The sequence below is a fragment of the Calliopsis andreniformis genome, chromosome 1 (assembly GCF_051401765.1).
Source record: "Calliopsis andreniformis isolate RMS-2024a chromosome 1, iyCalAndr_principal, whole genome shotgun sequence".
Classification (NCBI taxonomy): Eukaryota; Metazoa; Arthropoda; class Insecta; order Hymenoptera; family Andrenidae; genus Calliopsis; species Calliopsis andreniformis.
The window spans coordinates 3,013,307-3,032,869 of NC_135062.1; the positions used below are offsets into that span (position 1 = coordinate 3,013,307).

At 35.9% G+C, this 19,563-nt stretch overlaps 3 protein-coding genes and 1 long non-coding RNA gene across 6 annotated transcripts; 1 reads left to right on the plus strand and 3 right to left on the minus strand.

The window, feature by feature from the left end:
• Nucleotides 1-1,957: 1,957 nt before the first annotated feature.
• Nucleotides 1,958-5,320, minus strand: LOC143178415 (actin, muscle). Its single transcript, XM_076377065.1, has 3 exons — nucleotides 5,146-5,320; nucleotides 3,584-3,734; nucleotides 1,958-3,504 (listed from the first exon to the last, which is right to left on the minus strand). Exons 2-3 carry the CDS (start codon nucleotides 3,707-3,709, stop codon nucleotides 2,500-2,502), a joined length of 1,131 nt encoding a protein of 376 aa, XP_076233180.1. The 5' UTR covers nucleotides 3,710-3,734; nucleotides 5,146-5,320; the 3' UTR covers nucleotides 1,958-2,499.
• Nucleotides 5,321-5,343: 23 nt separating this feature from the next.
• On the plus strand, nucleotides 5,344-14,092 carry LOC143178422 (uncharacterized). Of its 3 annotated transcripts, none has more exons than XR_013001784.1 (6): nucleotides 5,344-5,493; nucleotides 6,405-6,640; nucleotides 6,903-7,034; nucleotides 11,121-11,290; nucleotides 11,851-12,152; nucleotides 13,045-14,092. It is a non-coding gene; the product is annotated as an uncharacterized LOC143178422 (long non-coding RNA). The 3 variants fall into 3 exon arrangements; XR_013001785.1 differs by having other exon boundaries at nucleotides 6,903-7,013; nucleotides 11,117-11,290; XR_013001783.1 differs by having other exon boundaries at nucleotides 5,346-5,493; nucleotides 11,117-11,290.
• LOC143178409 (actin, clone 205-like) lies at nucleotides 7,581-8,971 on the minus strand. The gene has a single exon (XM_076377051.1). It carries the CDS (start codon nucleotides 8,954-8,956, stop codon nucleotides 7,826-7,828), a length of 1,131 nt encoding a protein of 376 aa, XP_076233166.1. The 5' UTR covers nucleotides 8,957-8,971; the 3' UTR covers nucleotides 7,581-7,825.
• A 429-nt stretch (nucleotides 14,093-14,521) lies between the features above and the next one.
• Nucleotides 14,522-16,543, minus strand: LOC143178402 (actin, clone 205-like). Its single transcript, XM_076377039.1, has 2 exons — nucleotides 16,389-16,543; nucleotides 14,522-15,825 (listed from the first exon to the last, which is right to left on the minus strand). The coding sequence occupies exon 2, from the start codon at nucleotides 15,802-15,804 to the stop codon at nucleotides 14,674-14,676; it is 1,131 nt and encodes a 376-aa protein (XP_076233154.1). The 5' UTR covers nucleotides 15,805-15,825; nucleotides 16,389-16,543; the 3' UTR covers nucleotides 14,522-14,673.
• Between the last annotated feature and the right edge of the window lie 3,020 nt (nucleotides 16,544-19,563).

Consider the following 19,563-nt stretch of genomic DNA (forward strand, 5'->3'; position numbering starts at 1 on the left):
AGATGTAATTACATCATCATAAGACAGACTATTAGGTACACCTTTAAAATATTCATGGATATGAAAAAACACATTCTAGACATCGTGTGAAACTTGGGATGTATCATTTGTTACTATATATATGTACCAAAACACAATTATATGCTACTTGTAAACAATAACGTATGTAGATGCAGTAATTATTATTTCATTTCTTTTTTATCCAAATTTACATAAGATTGAATTTTATCTCTTTCTTCCAAATTTAGATTTGATTTTATATTCTAAAAATATCATCGAAAATAAGTAGTACCAAAATATATTTTAATCTAAAAAATTATATAAACGACTCACATATGATTGAAATATATTATTGATCTAAAATTTATAATAAAATGAATTTGTAGTAAAAATAAAATGCTAGTCTTTGAATTAATAATTCAAGCAAGAATACGTACAGTTCACATGTTCAAATTCTAGACGTTTTCTACTATTTGTATTAAAATTGTGAATATGAAATACAAATTAAACAGAGTGTTTAATTTCTTTCTTTTAAAATATAATCTAATTAATTATTTACGTAAATCTGCACATAAATAATATTGTGCAATGCTTTAGTAGAATATTTTTATTAAACGTTCATCTGAATAACTTATACTGTTGGATAGAATATTGTTTTGGACTCTTATTACTTTCACGTTAAGAAAATATACCTATCTTAAATGATAAAGTTTTGAATGTTTTGTAGACTTTAAATAGTGTATTTAGCATACACATTCATAATACAAATACATATGTAATTAGTTCTTCAATTTTATTCTTTGAGTCAATATATGTATATAATATACCCAAAAAATATAAAAAATCAAGTTCTACAGTTTTTGACTAGTTCAATCAACCTTTCAAACCTATTCTCTTATCTTAACAAACAGTACTTCAAACATGTGCTCGTAAGACCATTGCGAAGATATGATCCGCAAGAGTCGTCTAAACTGGCGCACGTCCACCCCATGTGTGTATGTAGGTGTACGCATGCGTGCACGTGCGTTTCGAGCAATGTGGTGTCTAATTTTAGTCCTCAACGCATCAGAATAATCGTAAGTAACGGAGGTACCTTGTAAGGTTAGAAGATAATCCCAAGGACCACCGGTGTGTACTCCCCGACGGTCATGGCATCTCAGTCAGCTACCAGACAACTCTATTTTTGCTATTTCTTTATTTGTTCCGCAATTTTGCCAGCCGTCTTAGATTACAGTTTCCCCTCCTGTTCTTTCTTCGGAGAAAGATTTAGAATTGATTGTTTATACTTTATAAACTAACAAAAGAAATCATAGTTGAAATGATATAAAGTAATGGGCTTTATATTTGCGGAATAGCAACGCATTTTTAGTTTACTGGAAATTATTATGAACAGCATCTACACTTACGTAGGTACTAAGAAATAAATATCAAATGAAAGTGGAGAAGTTAGCTAAGTGTATAAGTTTTCCTCGAACTAAAGATTAAAATCTCTCAAATAATGAATCGTACGTACCTAGGTGACCATGTAAAATTTAATTGCTCGTATTTAAAGTAATAAATATCAGTTATTTGCGAATACGTTTCTAAATTTTACAACATTAATGATCATTATATATGTTCTAATATAAAAACAAAATTTTTATCAATATTTACGTAATTTGCAATAAGATAAGAACTGAATGACTAACAAAATTGTTTTTTTTTCACTATAGCGTAAACGACACTATTTACTAGAAGATAGTAAAAATATAAACGTATAAAATTACACACATATAGGGCATATGCCAACTATGTTGTAACTGAAGCTTAAATGCCACGAGAACCCAAAACACAATAGTTTTCTTCATTTTCTTCAATTAATAAAATGACTATTTGCTCGTCAGCATTATATCATCATATTAAACATTCTCCAAAGATATCATATACGATAAGGTTTACATAATCCGACATTGTATTATATAATATAGTTTTATTACCATTAATTATAGGATATAATAAGAACAATGCGCCAGGCAGCAATATGAGCCGACGTCGACGTGCCTGGTTATGGTTTTTCAGTGTACATTCAAAACTATCGTCGATTACCAATCCGTATTTATTGCAAATGCTAAATTACGTGCGCATACGATTCCAAGACAATCTTTCTTTGTATACAAACGTATACGTGTGCATGTAATCGATGTATACATGTTTACAGGTCCGAAAAGGGCTTGTTGCAATGATTATCAATAAATTAATTAACATTAATAACAAACAGTCATGTTGTACAAACTACAAAGTAAAGTACAGTCTGATAAATGTGTAGAATAAAGGCACTTCAGTAATTTTCATTTCCCAAACCTCGTTCCTTCAATGTCTACCTCCTTCTCTCTTTCTTCTTACTAAACCCCAATACGTCCACATCTGGGAAGGTCACGACTCGAACTTGACGAGTGTCAATAGAAAAAAAAGAAAAGAAAGCAGGTAAAAATCGTTGATCCCCTTGCTCGGTATAACACATTAGAAGCACTTGCGGTGAACAATGCCAGGGCCAGATTCATCGTATTCCTGCTTAGAGATCCACATCTGTTGGAAGGTAGACAGAGAAGCTAGGATAGATCCACCGATCCATACGGAATACTTCCTCTCGGGAGGAGCGATGATCTTGATCTTGATGGTTGATGGAGCCAGTGCAGTGATTTCCTTCTGCATACGATCAGCAATACCAGGGTACATGGTGGTACCACCAGAAAGTACAGTGTTGGCGTACAAGTCCTTACGGATATCGACGTCGCACTTCATGATGGAGTTGTACACGGTCTCGTGAATACCGCAGGATTCCATACCCAAGAAGGATGGTTGGAAGAGAGCTTCTGGGCAACGGAACCTCTCGTTACCGATAGTGATGACTTGTCCATCAGGCAACTCGTAGCTCTTCTCGAGGGAAGTGCTGGCAGCCGCGGTGGCCATTTCTTGTTCGAAGTCCAAAGCAACGTAACAAAGTTTCTCTTTGATGTCGCGGACAATTTCGCGTTCAGCCGTGGTGGTAAAGCTGTAACCTCTCTCGGTCAAGATCTTCATGAGGTAGTCGGTCAAATCACGACCGGCCAAGTCCAGACGGAGGATAGCATGGGGAAGGGCGTAACCTTCGTAGATGGGTACGGTGTGAGAAACACCATCTCCGGAATCCAAGACAATACCGGTAGTACGACCAGAGGCGTACAGAGATAGTACGGCCTGGATGGCAACGTACATCGCTGGGCTGTTGAAGGTCTCAAACATAATCTGGGTCATCTTCTCACGGTTAGCTTTTGGGTTGAGGGGAGCTTCGGTGAGAAGGACTGGGTGCTCTTCAGGGGCAACGCGCAGTTCATTGTAGAAGGTGTGGTGCCAGATCTTCTCCATATCATCCCAGTTGGTGATGATACCGTGTTCTATAGGATACTTTAAGGTAAGTATACCCCTTTTACTCTGGGCCTCATCACCGACATAGCTGTCTTTTTGACCCATACCGACCATCACACCCTAAAATGTTACATGTTATTGATAGATTGTTTCAGCAGTTTTGCAATTAAACAAATGGTGATCCTATAATTTGTCGCACCTGGTGACGCGGGCGGCCAACAATGCTGGGGAAGACAGCACGAGGTGCGTCATCTCCAGCGAATCCCGCCTTGCACATACCGGACCCATTGTCCACGACTAGTGCCGCAACATCATCATCACACATCTTGATTTGGTTTTAGTGTTTCTTTCTGTAAATATTGAATTAGATGTATAAATAAGTCTGAATTTTATTGACTGGTTCGTTTTAATCAGATTTATAGAAATTAAATTTGTAAAATTCATTTTTTATTTACACGAACATTAATTTATCAAACTATTGTTAATTTTTAAAAAGCATGACTGGACTATAATCAATGAAATATAATTTTTGAAATAATATAATACTTGAAAAATAAGGTACAGTGAATTACTCGAAGAACGCTCGCAACTCAGAACTGGCGATAGTATCTTATTGGTACGTGGATATCATATTTGAAAGTACATATTCTACGGTTGATTGTTACTTATTTGTTTGTGGCTTTTGCTCCACGTTTATTTCCAAGTACTAGTATAGCTAATGACATGTGCTGTAAGGCAATGGTCGAACGTTCAACGAGGATAGAGTTCTACAGTAGTAGAGGCTTAAATAAAGAATCTTCTTTCAGGACAAAGCTCGACTTCGAATAGAATTAAGAAGGCTTGGTTTATATCTACTTATAATCTCAAATAGTAAAGCTAGATCATTGAAACTTAGGTGAAACAATTCTTTTGAAACTTCAGTGTACATTACTATATAACTATATAATATTCGTGTAATTGAATAATAAAAATTAGCGATTATTTTGCAGCACACAAGTACAAATTGTAAAGAAAAATTAACCTAAAAATATCAAAGAAGCGATAAAATAGTTGATCAGTTATGAATTAATTATGAACAAAGTTATTTGGTATAATCATCGATGTTTTTAAAATAATAAATTATTTATTAGTGATGGAAAAAGAAACAAATAATACTTTAGTAATATTGTACAATTCCATAGTCTAATGAGAAATTCATGAATTTTACTTTGAAACTATACTTTTAAAATAACCCTAATATAAGCAATTAATTGTTCATTAGAAAAGGAGTACTGATTACAGTTAGTCAGGATTATAATAATCAAAACTGAATGTTGTTATTATAGTAAAAGTATCTAATTGTAAGTTATGAAAAAATATCCTACTGAGTTGGTAACATCAGTAATTACAAAAGCACAAGCATTGAAATCACATTCAAGTAATGTCACTTCACATTATTCGAGATTAAGCAACGACGTCCTGGAACGAACAATCGTAACTGCATTCGGTCCTTGTATATTCTTGACGTGGCTGACGCCGATTTCCGGTTCTGAAATCACTTCATACGGCGAATAGAATACACATAATATCTTCATGAATTCACTGTATTAACGCAATTGTACCGAGCCAATAATTTTATCCAAATATTGGGAAGGACCGAAGCAGCACACGATTTATCGTATCATCTTCGTTTTAATTGAAGAATCAAGCAAAGAAGTTCGCCGCTAGCACACTGTATGATGTACGAAGGTTTGCAGAATATGAGATATTCGTTCAATTTACCGTTCACTAATTAAGTCGAAAGATCGGCAACGGTCGCTTAGGGCGTACGTCGTGCAAGAGACCGAGAGCGGTGAGTGGCACAGTACCGGCTCTGTGGGGTCCCTTTATCCATATCGGTTCGCAGCCGAAAATAGCGATCCGCCCCTTAGATGGAAATCTATCGTGTATTAACACTCGTCCCAGCCTGCCGCTACAGCCTAGTCCTTAGCCGCCCTAAGCAGCGACGCCGAGAGGGAGAGACGCCGTGCGTCGCGCCGAGGCGGCGGCCGACGGCCCCCCAATCCAAATAAGGACTCGTCATGCGCCAGGGACGTCGTTTGTTGGGTGCTAATTACCAAGGACCGAAAGGTACTGATCGGGTATTATCACTGATTTTTTGTCAAATCCGTGTAAATGATTTTGATTCATCATTCACTAAATACAAGTAATAAACTATGTAGCCTAAATTATATAGATTTGTTACAAAAACTGAATGGAAGTGTAGGAATTGTTCGATCAGTTTGAAAATTGTATTTTCTCAAAGTGCTTGCGATAAGAATTATTGAACATAATGTTCTTTAAATCTTTAAAAAATATTTATAAACGTATGTAACTGTGAAAACAATGTATCTGTTTATTAATCTTTTTCAAATAAGGAGAAAATATTGAAATCTCTAATAGAATGTACATATTGTATGCAATCTTCTATCTTCTGCAATTTTCTATAATTAATGCACAAAATAAAAGAATATGTACATGAGAGGTTATTGGGAAATCTGTTAGTAATTTTAAAAACTAAATATGGAAGCTTTCATTGAAATCCTCAAGTTAATATTATAACAACAACGCTTAGAATACCTTTATAAATAATTTATAAACTTGCATAATGATATTATATGTATCAAATACCCATGTTCGACTTAAATCGACGTGACCTATTAAAAGCATAATCAAAATATGATTAACGTTAACATAATTTAATAGTTTATCATTTTTCTTCATTTTCTGACACGTTAAATCCAATAAACTTTTTTTTTTGTTATATCCCACAGATAATAGTGTATTATAAATCTGTTAATTATGATTCAAAGTGAAAGAATTTTCACAAACCTATTTTGTGCCAACAATAATATGGTTTATATATAAGATGTGATGTAATTTTCAATGTCAAACGATCTCAATGCTATAGCATATTGGAAGTCGATGAAGTAGAAGATGAAAAATATATAGAATCGAATTATTTAGTGATTAGGCTGAAATCTATTATTGGTAATGCACAGGGCGACGATATAGCTCGAGCCACCATCGATCCCCTCCACCTTTTTGCATGAACGGCTGAGAAGCGTCAAGTGATTCTGTGGGTTCGCATTGCCGAGTTTCAACCCCGAAACGGCGTGTCTTTATGCGATGAGGCTTTCACACGGAATTCCTTATACGTAAAACAGTGATGGATTCGCCCGGTTGAGTTTGCAAGTATTGTGAGCGTGCACAAAAATGATAAATAAGAAGATTAAAGGTGATGAATACATTTTTTTACGCTTAAACCGGTAAAAATTCAAAATATGTTATGAACATAGATATTAATATGTCAGTAGTACTAGTAATTATTGATTTAATTTGAAAGATAATGATGTTTGTAAGAAAACTAAGCTACTGCAAGAAGAAATAAGTAAATAGCAATATTTAGATATAATAGAATTGAAATTGAAGTAGCTGACAATATTAAGTGGTATTAATAGGTACAGATAATAAACGAGGAAATGATGAAAATTTTACAGGTATCAAGGTATCAACACGCAAAGACTAATAATGGGATAAAAGAAACCAGTGATTGTCGTGAATCAGCGAGCATCTGTCTTCAGTTAATTGGCAACAGAATTTACGATAACGTAGGATGTTGGATATTTTCGGTAACTTAGATAGAGGCAATGAGTTATTCCCTTGAATGATTCAGCCCATGCATGGTAGATGATGTACATATACTACTACCTCTCCCAAAATATTCATCGTCTATAGAGACAAACACTGAGTGCTGCTAGATTTTTATATGAGAATTTAATAAATAATTTAGTCCTAGACACTTTTTTAATATAAAACTCCTGACTCCCTTATTTACTTCCGCATTTTCGTTAATTTTCTAAATATTTTTAATTAAAGAACTTACTACTATACATTTACAAAAATCAAATTCACTCTTATTAAGTGTTTTATGAAACTGTAAGTGTACAGTACCAATAATAAATTACCCACCCTATCCCTTTTTGCATAATTCATTAATCATAATCAGAGTGAGTATCGTTTTGATTGAATAAGCTAACTAAAAGACAATATTATTTTATAAGTTCAATTGGATGTTGTGGCATTTTACATGTATAAATAATAGAGCTGAAGCTTGATCTTTTAAAAAAGAATCAAATCATAGTCGGGACATTGAAAAATGAAGAGCTGAGTTTCGATTCGTTGTAAGAATATAAGACTGATTTATTCCATAGATGTAAACTTATATACAAAAGATGAAGTACACGCTGAAACGATGTTCTTCAAAAAAATATGTCACCGTCACGTAAAGATATTACCGGTAGGTTCAAACTAACGGAGACGTAACTAGACGAAGCAGTACGGCAGTGAACGGTACATTTTAGGAAAAGGTGTAGCAATAACAATATTGATAGTAATAATAATTTGAATCAGGCATAATTGCTTAGAAGCACTTGCGGTGAACGATGCCAGGACCTGATTCGTCGTACTCCTGTTTGGAGATCCACATCTGTTGGAACGTAGATAGAGAAGCCAAGATGGATCCACCAATCCATACGGAGTATTTCCTCTCAGGAGGAGCGATGATCTTGATCTTGATGGTTGATGGAGCCAGGGCAGTGATTTCCTTCTGCATACGGTCAGCAATACCGGGGTACATGGTGGTACCACCGGAGAGTACGTTGTTAGCGTACAAGTCCTTACGGATATCGACGTCGCACTTCATGATGGAGTTGTACACGGTCTCGTGAATACCGCAGGATTCCATACCCAAGAAGGATGGTTGGAAGAGAGCTTCTGGGCAACGGAATCTCTCGTTACCGATGGTGATGACTTGTCCATCAGGCAACTCGTAGCTCTTCTCGAGGGAAGTGCTGGCAGCGGCGGTGGCCATTTCTTGTTCGAAGTCCAGAGCAACGTAGCAAAGTTTCTCCTTGATGTCGCGAACAATTTCACGTTCAGCCGTGGTGGTGAAGCTGTAACCTCTCTCGGTCAAGATCTTCATGAGGTAGTCGGTCAAATCACGACCGGCCAAGTCCAGACGGAGGATAGCATGGGGAAGGGCGTAACCTTCGTAGATGGGTACGGTGTGAGAAACACCATCTCCGGAATCCAAGACAATACCGGTAGTACGACCAGAGGCGTACAGTGATAGTACGGCCTGGATGGCAACGTACATCGCTGGGCTGTTGAAGGTTTCGAACATGATCTGGGTCATCTTCTCACGGTTAGCTTTTGGGTTGAGGGGGGCTTCGGTGAGGAGGACTGGGTGCTCTTCAGGGGCAACGCGCAGTTCGTTGTAGAAGGTGTGGTGCCAGATCTTCTCCATATCATCCCAGTTGGTGATGATACCGTGCTCGATCGGGTATTTCAAAGTGAGGATACCTCTTTTGCTTTGGGCTTCGTCACCGACATAGCTGTCCTTTTGACCCATACCAACCATCACTCCCTGGTGACGGGGGCGACCAACGATTGAGGGAAAGACGGCGCGAGGAGCGTCGTCTCCGGCGAAACCGGCCTTGCACATACCGGATCCATTGTCGACAACAAGCGCTGCTACTTCGTCGTCACACATGTTGATTCTTCTTTGTTTCTATTGTTCTGTAACAAAAATTACGGTTTCTCTTGGTTCCTCACTCTGATTTCGTTTGATATAATATTTTAACACAATTGCCGTTTAATTTCATTGTAATACTTCATTTCGTCAAATACCTATCTGTATTCTGGTTAATATTGTCGAAGATGTTAAGTCTGTAAATTCTATATGCTTTCTTCCATACAAATTCTGAAGACTTGTGGTGTATATCACTGACACGCGAGTATTCTGACTATTACTGTATTAATCTTTAGATAAATGAAATATTCTACTGTATAGTAAAAACTAAGCAATTAAAATGTACCTGCAACTTAGCACTTATTATAACGTTAAAATGTTCACTGCTCTCGTATATTATGAAAATTATTTATGGAAAAAAATAATGGAAAACTTATCAAGCTTTTTATTAAGTTAAAATAATTTGACGGATTAAAAAAAACAATTAATTGAAGTAGAATTCTCTTATAATTGAAAGCAATAGAAAAATACTATACGTACACGAAAATATTCTGCACATTATATGTCATAATTTAATGATATATGATATAGTATAATATTTTCCAACTAAATACAAAGAATATTACTAAACACTTTTCAGAATAAAATGCATATACTTTTTTTTGTAGATATTTTTATGTGACTGAGAATCGAGTGATTTGATGAAGTCTTTGTAGAAAGCGTCAATGCTCGCCAGAATTGACCCAGTTGCCTATAAAGCGATAGGCAAGCGGCCCCGGCGTCGCGACACTATTTCGGTACACCGCAACTCTAACTTTAGACGTACGACCGACGGACGATCCCTAATAAGTGCAAGCGACGATTATGGTGGGCAATACCGTCTTCGTCCGCCGCGAGTTAGCTCGGACCACGAGGGTGAAGCATAACGACGAGGTTCGCGCGTGCCAAAATTATGTTCTGCTCACAAAAGGATGAGCTACGCACACGGGCAAAGACCTCAAATATGCCTAAACATGACGATAGATTCCGGCCATTTGCCCCTTACCACTTATTTTTGGCTCTAGCGGTTAGCTGCTTAGAAGAATTTCAAAACTAGGAGAAGAAATCCTCGAGCAATAAAACGCTTTTCCTCGAAGTAGAACTTGAAAATCTATATTAGGTTCTGATTCGTCAAAAGAGTTGTTAGAAGCAACGAAAGATTTGCCACCAGTTTAGTTTAATTTGAAGGGTGTGTTATTTATATGGAGATTGAAGGGTAACAATTATATAATGTAAACATGATTAATATATATCGGGATTATATTAAAATTTTAAATAAAACATTTTGGTATTTGAAATTTACTTTTACTGTTTTTAAAGAATTGTTGGTATGTATTATATGTTTTAATAGCTTTTCTAATACTCGCTAAACTGAGAGCTTCTAGAATCGAATAATTTAATAACAAAACTTTCAATTTCATGTTTTTATCAAATTTGTAATAACTTACTATAAAGTATCTTCTTACAATCTAATATTAAACATTTTATATTAAATTCAAAAAAACTTCATATTTTTTTGGAACTTCGAAATATCTGTATCTATTGACAAACTCGTACTAAATATTTTTTCTATTTACGATCAGTTGGGAATATTAATTTCTTATACCGAATTCAAGTTATTTATAAAAACTGGCAACTTTTTACAGTATTAAACGTTTTCAATATGTATGCAAAATATCATTCTAATATGCTAATATTAGAATAATATACTAATAAGTTAGTATATTAGTCTGAAATATGAATAAAGCAGAATTGAAACAGACATTCTTTTCTAGTATCCAAATTATTTTATCATATATTCTAGTAGAAAATATACAGAACACATTAGAGATATATAAAGTATACCTTTTATATATTTTCTGTATTAAGATATTATTAAAATTTAAATATTGCTATAGTAAAGTGCTGCGAAAATTTAATTGAAAAGTCAGAATGGAACTATAGTGAAATTGGAAAAGAAAAATCAAATTAGAATTCAAAAAGTAAAAATAAGATATATAAAAACTTGATAGAAAAACATGTCTGTAATATACGGTTTCTTAGTATACCTACTATTAACGTGTTACGTCCATTTCACAAAGTTAAAATTTCTGGTCTTACTTTCAAATACACAAATGCAATTAACCTTCGTTGCTGTTTCAGAAAGATACCAGAGGTAGATATCAGAAGAAAATACAATCACTTCTATAAAAGTTTGAAAGTATACCATGTATGCTGCGGACAACAGAACAGAATTATCTCAGCGATTTATGAATCGATTAAGGAAATCGATCAAGCTATACCCCGGTATTATCGACACTGACGAAGATTTTCAAGGTAGCTCACGATATTCAGATAAACGACATACAATTCCAGAAAATATATAATTTCTACGTACCGTGCACGGGACAGAGTTGGAGTGGCGTCTGTGCTTCGGGAGCGTCGCGACGTCGAATATATGCTCTCGTCAGAACGCCCCCGCATTTTCGTGGGATGGTGCTTACCCGACAGGCACGAAAAAGGCTTGCCTCGCGTGGCGTCGCGACGCTCGCCGAACTAGGCGGCCCCAGGCCCTAAGCGGACCGAAGAAAATGCGTCGCGTCGCTTTCAAAACATTTCATGTCACTTCCCCTTACGATTTTTCGTCTCTTCTTTGTTTCTGACCTCCTACTATGCATTTTTCTTCTGAAAGACATCCTTGATGTATGTCGTTACCACGAAACTTTGGCTCCCTCACTACACTTTGTTTCCTCGCCCGTTTTGGAAAGGGGTGGCGGAGCGTTTATCTATTCGCGTAAACGTCCACTTGAATAGATCGACTTATTGCGAAATTTACGTTCTTCGATCATTTTTATCATCGAGTTTCTCGTTTATTTATTGTTTTCTTTGTTCTATAGAGTACAGCGAGAGAGAACACTACTGGTTTAAGGAGTCATCAAGTAGATATTCGCTATGTACATAGTAGATGCACAAGTAGATATGATGGTTTTGCTTTGCTACGGAAATGGATTCTGTTTGTTGTTGCCTGTTTTGAGATTCCAGCGCATAGAATATAAGAAATTTGCATTTTACTTCCGTGGAAAATTATGTAAATGAAGAAGTAAATGAAGTAAATGTAGTTCACCTTTTTGAATACTCTTGAACACCAATCTACAAGTGATCAATTAATTCATTAAATATAACATTAGAAACAGAGAAGGTAAAAATAAGTAATTCACTAACTTTCACTAACTGTTTTTTCGTGATATTAAGACAATACTTGTAATTGTACCTTTTTCATTTCTAACAAAAGCTAAATTACATTGATTTGTAATAATGATCGCAAATTAATTTTTACTTTGAAATTCCTTCTCTATTAAGATACTAAGTAACCTTATCAATATAAATAGATTTTTAAGGTTTTTCTTAAATTTTCTGTATTTCCTTTTTTATGAGTGCTGAAGGCTTTTTTTGTCTGTCTTTATACATTTACCTTTTAATATTTTATTTAGTACGTATACTTACTTAAAAAGTAATCTGCTATGTAGAGAAATATTTACTTTTAGTTCACAATTTTTCAAATATCAGGAACATGAACGGTTTATAAATTGTAGAAGAAAGAAGTTCATAACAGATTCTCCTTCTATATTTTTATAAAATATATAAAAAAAGAGTGTATTGTTTCTTAATTCGTGATTAACTGAAATTCATTAGTTGGCTTCAGTCTACCCTATAAATAGACTAATACTTTCTGCAACAGACTAAATCCTTCACTTTTTTTGTAATTGTATAAGCACATTGAAACAGTCAAATCTAAAAATGTACCGTTTCCTGCAAGTAACATTATCATTTTATTGTACCTTAACCAGCTAATTTCAAATTTGTGCAAAAATGTTTCTACATTTATCATTATCTGCATCCAACTTGATGTTTATTACCTGCTATTTTCAATGACTACTAATGAATAATTTTTTTAATATTCAAACACTAACTTAAAACTTCTTATTAGAAGTCGATGGGAATCATATTAACAAACGCATTCAAATTTAGTTCAGAAATTGATGTAGGATAAATTTTGACCCCTGCATGATATGTATTCTTCTTTCTACCAGATATCAAAGTAGGAGGAACATTTTGAGACTACGCATTGGGACGAAAATAAATCGCAGGATCGTGGTTCACTTTTATCGGCCAAGCTTGTATTCCCACAAACCTTATTGACGAAAAAAACTTTCAATGAAATACAATAAAATGTCTTCCATCAAGAAATTACAGTCTTCGGCAGTAGCAACAATATTTTACAAATTACGTGGTTGAAAATTAAGTCAAGTTCCTCTTAAGGAGTGTCGAGCAGCTGGAAAAAAGTGAAAAGTAAAGGGTATCGTTCATAAGTAGATTAGTCGTAATGGGTCAAGGTCATCTATTAGTTCAACGTCACAACAATAGTTATTTTAAAACAATTTTAACAGTACAGCTTTTTGCTGTTCATGGTAAGAAATACTCGGGATTGATTGTCGGTAAAATACAGCAACTCTATCTTGTATAAATTTATGTATATATTGTGCATAAACTGTTTTTAACATTGATACGTTTTATTAGTGTATTTCGACTGTAAATTCTTACTGACAAGTTGCTATTAAATGAAGTTTGTGGTTACTGCATTTACGTATCATGTGTATTTCAGTATTTTGTAACTTTATCTCCTACATTTAGATACAGATTACGCAAGTATAGTCTCATAACCTAACTTTTACTAAGCCATTAATATTCATGTTCGGTGTATCATAAAATGATATAAAAAGTAATAGAAAAAGTACACGCTAACCTTAGTTACTACAATGGAAAACATATCTAAGTTTGCATGTTCACACAGCAATATATATTGCAGATGTTTCAATGAGAAGATAAAAATTCAGAATCATAAGGTACGATACGTATCGCGGTTGAGAAAACTTAATGTGAAAATCTCAGAGGGAAAGTACTGATTTGTTTGAGCAAAGACATCAGATCTACTAATTTAAACGAATGGTTGAAGATATTGGAGTTACAGGGTATAAATAATGGTGTGATATAACGTATATTTAATTTGAGTTTGATATCGTATAACAATATAGCAATGTAGTGTATAATATTTACAAAATAAATTAAAATAGAAGTATATTGATGGTAAGTTTGCTTTGGTTAGCAGGCTAAATATCATAAAGTTAAGAAAGTTGTCGTTGAAGGTGGAGGGATCCCGTAACAGTGAAATAAGCACAGCTTTCCTCGAAGTCGGTCCAATCCTGTCAAAGATCCTGTTTTCTTCACACGTGTCCAGAATATCCCTTTCATGGTCGAAAGATGTATTTGGTAACTCCTTAATGCATAACGTAAACGAAACTAGTTTCGATATTCAGATTAGGATGGCCTTCCACGAGTCAGCTCTGTATCGAAAACCAACACCCTAGCCGACTTCCCCGATCATAATGGTGTGATGTGATCTTCATAGCCCGTTACAGAATTTTAAAGAAGCGACCGTGCAATTAACTTGGTCGCTTTGAGTAGCGGCGTACATGTCCACGACGATGAATATTCGATGAGATCTGATGATAATCCGGATTTTATGATATTTCGGAAACATTTTTTTATTGCAGCATGATGATCGCTCAAGGAAAACTGACGGATCGTATGAACAATTCCCTTGAGTGCTCGTGATGTTTCTTCGATGTTCGTGCGACGCTGGTTCTTGATCAACAATATACTTAGAAGCACTTGCGGTGAACAATGCCAGGACCTGATTCGTCGTACTCCTGTTTGGAGATCCACATCTGTTGGAACGTAGATAGAGAAGCCAAGATGGATCCACCAATCCATACGGAGTATTTCCTCTCAGGAGGAGCGATGATCTTGATCTTGATGGTTGATGGAGCCAGGGCAGTGATTTCCTTCTGCATACGGTCAGCAATACCAGGGTACATGGTGGTACCGCCGGAGAGTACGTTGTTAGCGTACAAGTCCTTACGGATATCGACGTCGCACTTCATGATGGAGTTGTACACGGTCTCGTGAATACCGCAGGATTCCATACCCAAGAAGGATGGTTGGAAGAGAGCTTCTGGGCAACGGAATCTCTCGTTACCGATGGTGATGACTTGTCCATCAGGCAACTCGTAGCTCTTCTCGAGGGAAGTGCTGGCAGCGGCGGTGGCCATTTCTTGTTCGAAGTCCAGAGCAACGTAGCAGAGTTTCTCCTTGATGTCGCGAACAATTTCACGTTCAGCCGTGGTGGTGAAGCTGTAACCTCTCTCGGTCAAGATCTTCATGAGGTAGTCGGTCAAATCACGACCGGCCAAGTCCAGACGGAGGATAGCATGGGGAAGGGCGTAACCTTCGTAGATGGGTACGGTGTGAGAAACACCATCTCCGGAATCCAAGACAATACCGGTAGTACGACCAGAGGCGTACAGTGATAGTACGGCCTGGATGGCAACGTACATCGCTGGGCTGTTGAAGGTTTCGAACATGATCTGGGTCATCTTCTCACGGTTAGCTTTTGGGTTGAGGGGGGCTTCGGTGAGGAGGACTGGGTGCTCTTCAGGGGCAACGCGCAGTTCGTTGTAGAAGGTGTGGTGCCAGATCTTCTCCATATCATCCCAGTTGGTGATGATACCGTGCTCGATCGGGTATTTCAAAGTGAGGATACCTCTTTTGCTTTGGGCTTCGTCACCGACATAGCTGTCCTTTTGACCCATACCAACCATCACTCCCTGGTGACGGGGGCGACCAACGATTGAGGGAAAGACGGCGCGAGGAGCGTCGTCTCCGGCGAAACCGGCCTTGCACATACCGGATCCATTATCGACAACAAGCGCTGCTACTTCGTCGTCGCACATATTGCTGCTTTTTTATTGTCTCTGAAACAAAATCCATATTGGGGTTATTCAGTGGCATTGACAAATAGATTTTAATAATTTTGTATTTTGATGACTGCTTCGTTCGTCGTCCGAAAATTAAAATGTATTTCTACTTATAAATTTAACATGAATGTGGGAATTCCATGAAAAAAATTAATATAGTCTGTTCTTTAACTATTGGAAATCAAATTTGTTACAATAAAAATCGATAGAATTGCTATGAGAGTATATTTAAAAATTTTTCATTGTAAAATATTTTTAAAACTCGAAGCAAAAATATACATTTGAAGTTTAGTATCAAACATTCTACACTTAAAAATTTTTTTGTTCTAGGTAAGAAATGGTTTTCACTTTGAATTTTAGAAATTGTACCCGCGCACCTATTACCACACGAAGTTATTAAATCTTTAAATCTTCTTAAGTCTTAAATCCCTACGGGCACTTTTATCACCACAGAGTACAAATCACTAATGGATTGTGTAAGCACTACACACTGAAATTTGTTCGTATTTGGGATGAGAAAAATAAGAAGGAAAGTAACAAAACTTCGCAGAATTACTAACCGAGGGGGTGAGTTGTGAATTGACGGGCGGCTGAGAAGCGGCTGAGGCTCGAGGATGCCGCGACGCCAGATATAACATCCGCAGAGTACGCGATGCTACCGAAGATGGGCACGCGGGACGCCTCCAGGGTTGGCCAGCGCCTCTGCCCACGCAAAAGCTCTGTGTGACGGTGTCTGCGGATCAAACACGCTACGAACCAGGAAATCAGTGTAGTGCAGATGTTGGAATCTCGGTAGAGGGTGGACAGTTAGACGAATTTGGACGGCCCTGGTCGTCCAAGAACAGCGGTGAGAATTATGCGCCTGCCTCCCACCGGCACACCAACCTTACCCAAGTAGAACATAATCTTGGCTAGAATTAGTTTTTACAGTGATCCCACTGGTATTTCGAATTTTTCGTATTCGACATCGATTTGAATTGGAAACATTTATTTTCACATTAAAAAAATCGAATATTCAATATGATGTATTATTTAAACGTAATAACTTTGTTTGATTTTATTCTGTTGCATACTACTGTTCATTTGAAATCGCATTGTATTGTTATTTTGTATAAATCGTGCATCGTTGATTTTTAAAAATAAGTTTTGATTTAAATTTTTGTATTGTTTATCCTTTTTACTATAAATTTTCTTAACATAGAAAAGTGATTTTTGATGAATTGCGATTAAATCAAATGTCTTCGTAACCAAATCTAGTCATTTATATTGACAGTTCGCATTTGAAATTGGAAACTTAGGTTGCATTGTTCTAATAGATTAGATAACAACTTTTTAGTTACAATTTAATTTCAATTTAAATTATACTAAGAAATCTTCTAAAACAAATTAATGTCTCTTTACTAATCTCACTTTTTTCATCTTGAACATCATTAAGTTTGGGTAGTTTTTGTATATATTTGTATCATATTAGTACCAAAAGTTAACAAGATAGGAGAACAATTTATATGATCTATATGGTCTGCAGTTCTTAATACCTTTACATACAAACGTTTTCAATTATATTTCCAGGGTTAATTTTATGTCAAAACAGTTATTAATCTTCAATTTAAGGCAATTTCATAATGTTGGGTTTTTAGATTTTCAATTTGCGATGAAATAGTATTTCGAAGGACGTCCCAAATAATAGAAAGCTTAGTTGTTTATCATGTTAAATTTGTTATATTAGTCATTCCTGTATCGTGTACAAAAATATACGTGCAAGTCATTGCGCGTTATTACATAAAACAATCGTTCTCCAAATCAGTAGATATTTTCTTTACTGTACGATACTGCTCAAAATTCTTTTGATGGCCTGTTTATAAAAATTCTTATGAATTGAATTAACTATAATGGTTTCTAAAGTATTTATTATCAATGCTTATTTTTAACATTACTTTTAGTAAATTATTCAATGTAAAAATACAATTAACAATCTTTCAATATACAGAATATTTTGCTTCTCCTAAAACTACATTGTTCAAATTCGCGTGAGATTGTTTTCCACTTAAAATCCATATTATTTAAAATTGCAATTACGATGTGATATTTATATTTTATAATTCGAATAATGTATTGAATAAGCCCATTTAGATTAAGATTTGTAAAAGTACAGACATCTTCATTAATAAGTTTTAAAACACACGCACATTTATTGGCAGAAGCTTCATTCAAAACTAAGGAGTTACTCATATTTTGACAATATCAGTAACTTCGTATTCAAGCCTGTCTGACATATGAAGACCACGTTTTACTTACTGCTTACTGTTTTATTTAGCTATATACAGGGTGTCCCAGAATAAGTGTAAGTCCCGAGAAGGGGTGATTCTTGGGTAATTCTAAGCAATTTTTTCCTTAGCCAAAATTTCCTCCGAGCCTTCGTTAACCAGTTATTAATGAAAAACATTAACCAATCAGAGAGCGCCTATAGCGGACGGACGGCTGTCCGGTGACAGGGCACAAGCTACGCGTAGCGTTCACTACTTGCTGCGCTCGAGTTTTGTACAAGAAACTCAAGATCTCGACGTTATTGCTCAATTTCTCTTAAACTAATAGATGGAAAATTATAAAAAAAAAATCAGCAATATGTTAGCTATTGCGACACATATTATAGAATTTTTTCAGATTTTTAAATTAATTATCTAAGTTGTGAAAAATAAAAAACGAGGAAAAAGAATTTAAAAATGCTGATTTAGTAAAGTAACGCCATAGTAAAAAAAATAAAAAGCAATGTTTTCGTAGTTCCTACGGATTGTACGTTATTTTACTGTGTATCAAAACATTGAAAACTGTACGATAATACTTATTTCATAATGAATGAACGAAAATTGGACGTATTAGTTGTTGTAATCGGTAAAAAGTACGGAAACATTGATTTTTATGTTCTTAATTATGACGGACCAAATATGACTCTAGTAATACGAGTATGTAATTACTATTGGTAAAACTCACCCATTCGGAGAGGAATTCACCTGTTGCTTGAACACTTGCTGCATTAGGTCATTGTGCCGATCCTGATCATTGGAGGATGATGCCCAGGTAGCGCTGATCGCAGGTATCCAAGACCACAAGAAGACACCTTGCATTTACAACACTTCGCGGTCACTAACACTGATCACTTCACTAAACGAGCACTTGACCTTTTAATGACCGACAACCGACTATTTTGAAACGTTCTGCGGCATTCCGTAAATAAAAAGATGTTACACAGTTCGGCGACGAAATTACGGTCGATACTAACGATTTTTTCCGAAGTCTCTTTCCTCGTGCCCTCGTATCCCTCTAGCGCGACTTCTCGGGGTGTAGCTTCGTCGAAATACTCGAATTTGATTTGTTAGTTGACACCGACGAGGTTGGATCTTCCTCGGTTACTTTTTTTAGTGGAGGTGGTAGTCTCCTCATCGGGTCGAAAAAGTCACAAGCAAATTCATGAGGAAAAGCAAAGGCATATCGAATTATGGTAGGAGACTGTAACGAGTGTCTCGCAGATGTGACCGTTTATGATCACAGGTATTGTCCTGCAAATTCCAAGGAGCCATCGGTACCCGAGACTGAAGGCCGCAAGGGTCGCGATGCGTTTACCATGGTAATCCTTTCGATGCATTCGGATGGATGAAATATGGAATTGCCCGTTGTTAAAAAGCGAGTTGGGAAAACTCTTTTGCCCTTAAACATTTGGTCAACGAATGTCTGGCCGAG

Bases quoted from the DNA above. Each gene is read 5' to 3' on its own strand.
- LOC143178409 (XM_076377051.1), bottom strand. From the start codon at position 8,956: ATGTGTGACGACGAAGTAGCAGCGCTTGTTGTCGACAATGGATCCGGT.
- LOC143178415 (XM_076377065.1), bottom strand. From the start codon at position 3,709: ATGTGTGATGATGATGTTGCGGCACTAGTCGTGGACAATGGGTCCGGT. The intron at 3,505-3,583 runs GTGCGACAAATT...GTAACATTTTAG, and splicing joins TTGGCCGCCCGCGTCACCAG to GGTGTGATGGTCGGTATGGG.
- LOC143178402 (XM_076377039.1), bottom strand. From the start codon at position 15,804: ATGTGCGACGACGAAGTAGCAGCGCTTGTTGTCGATAATGGATCCGGT.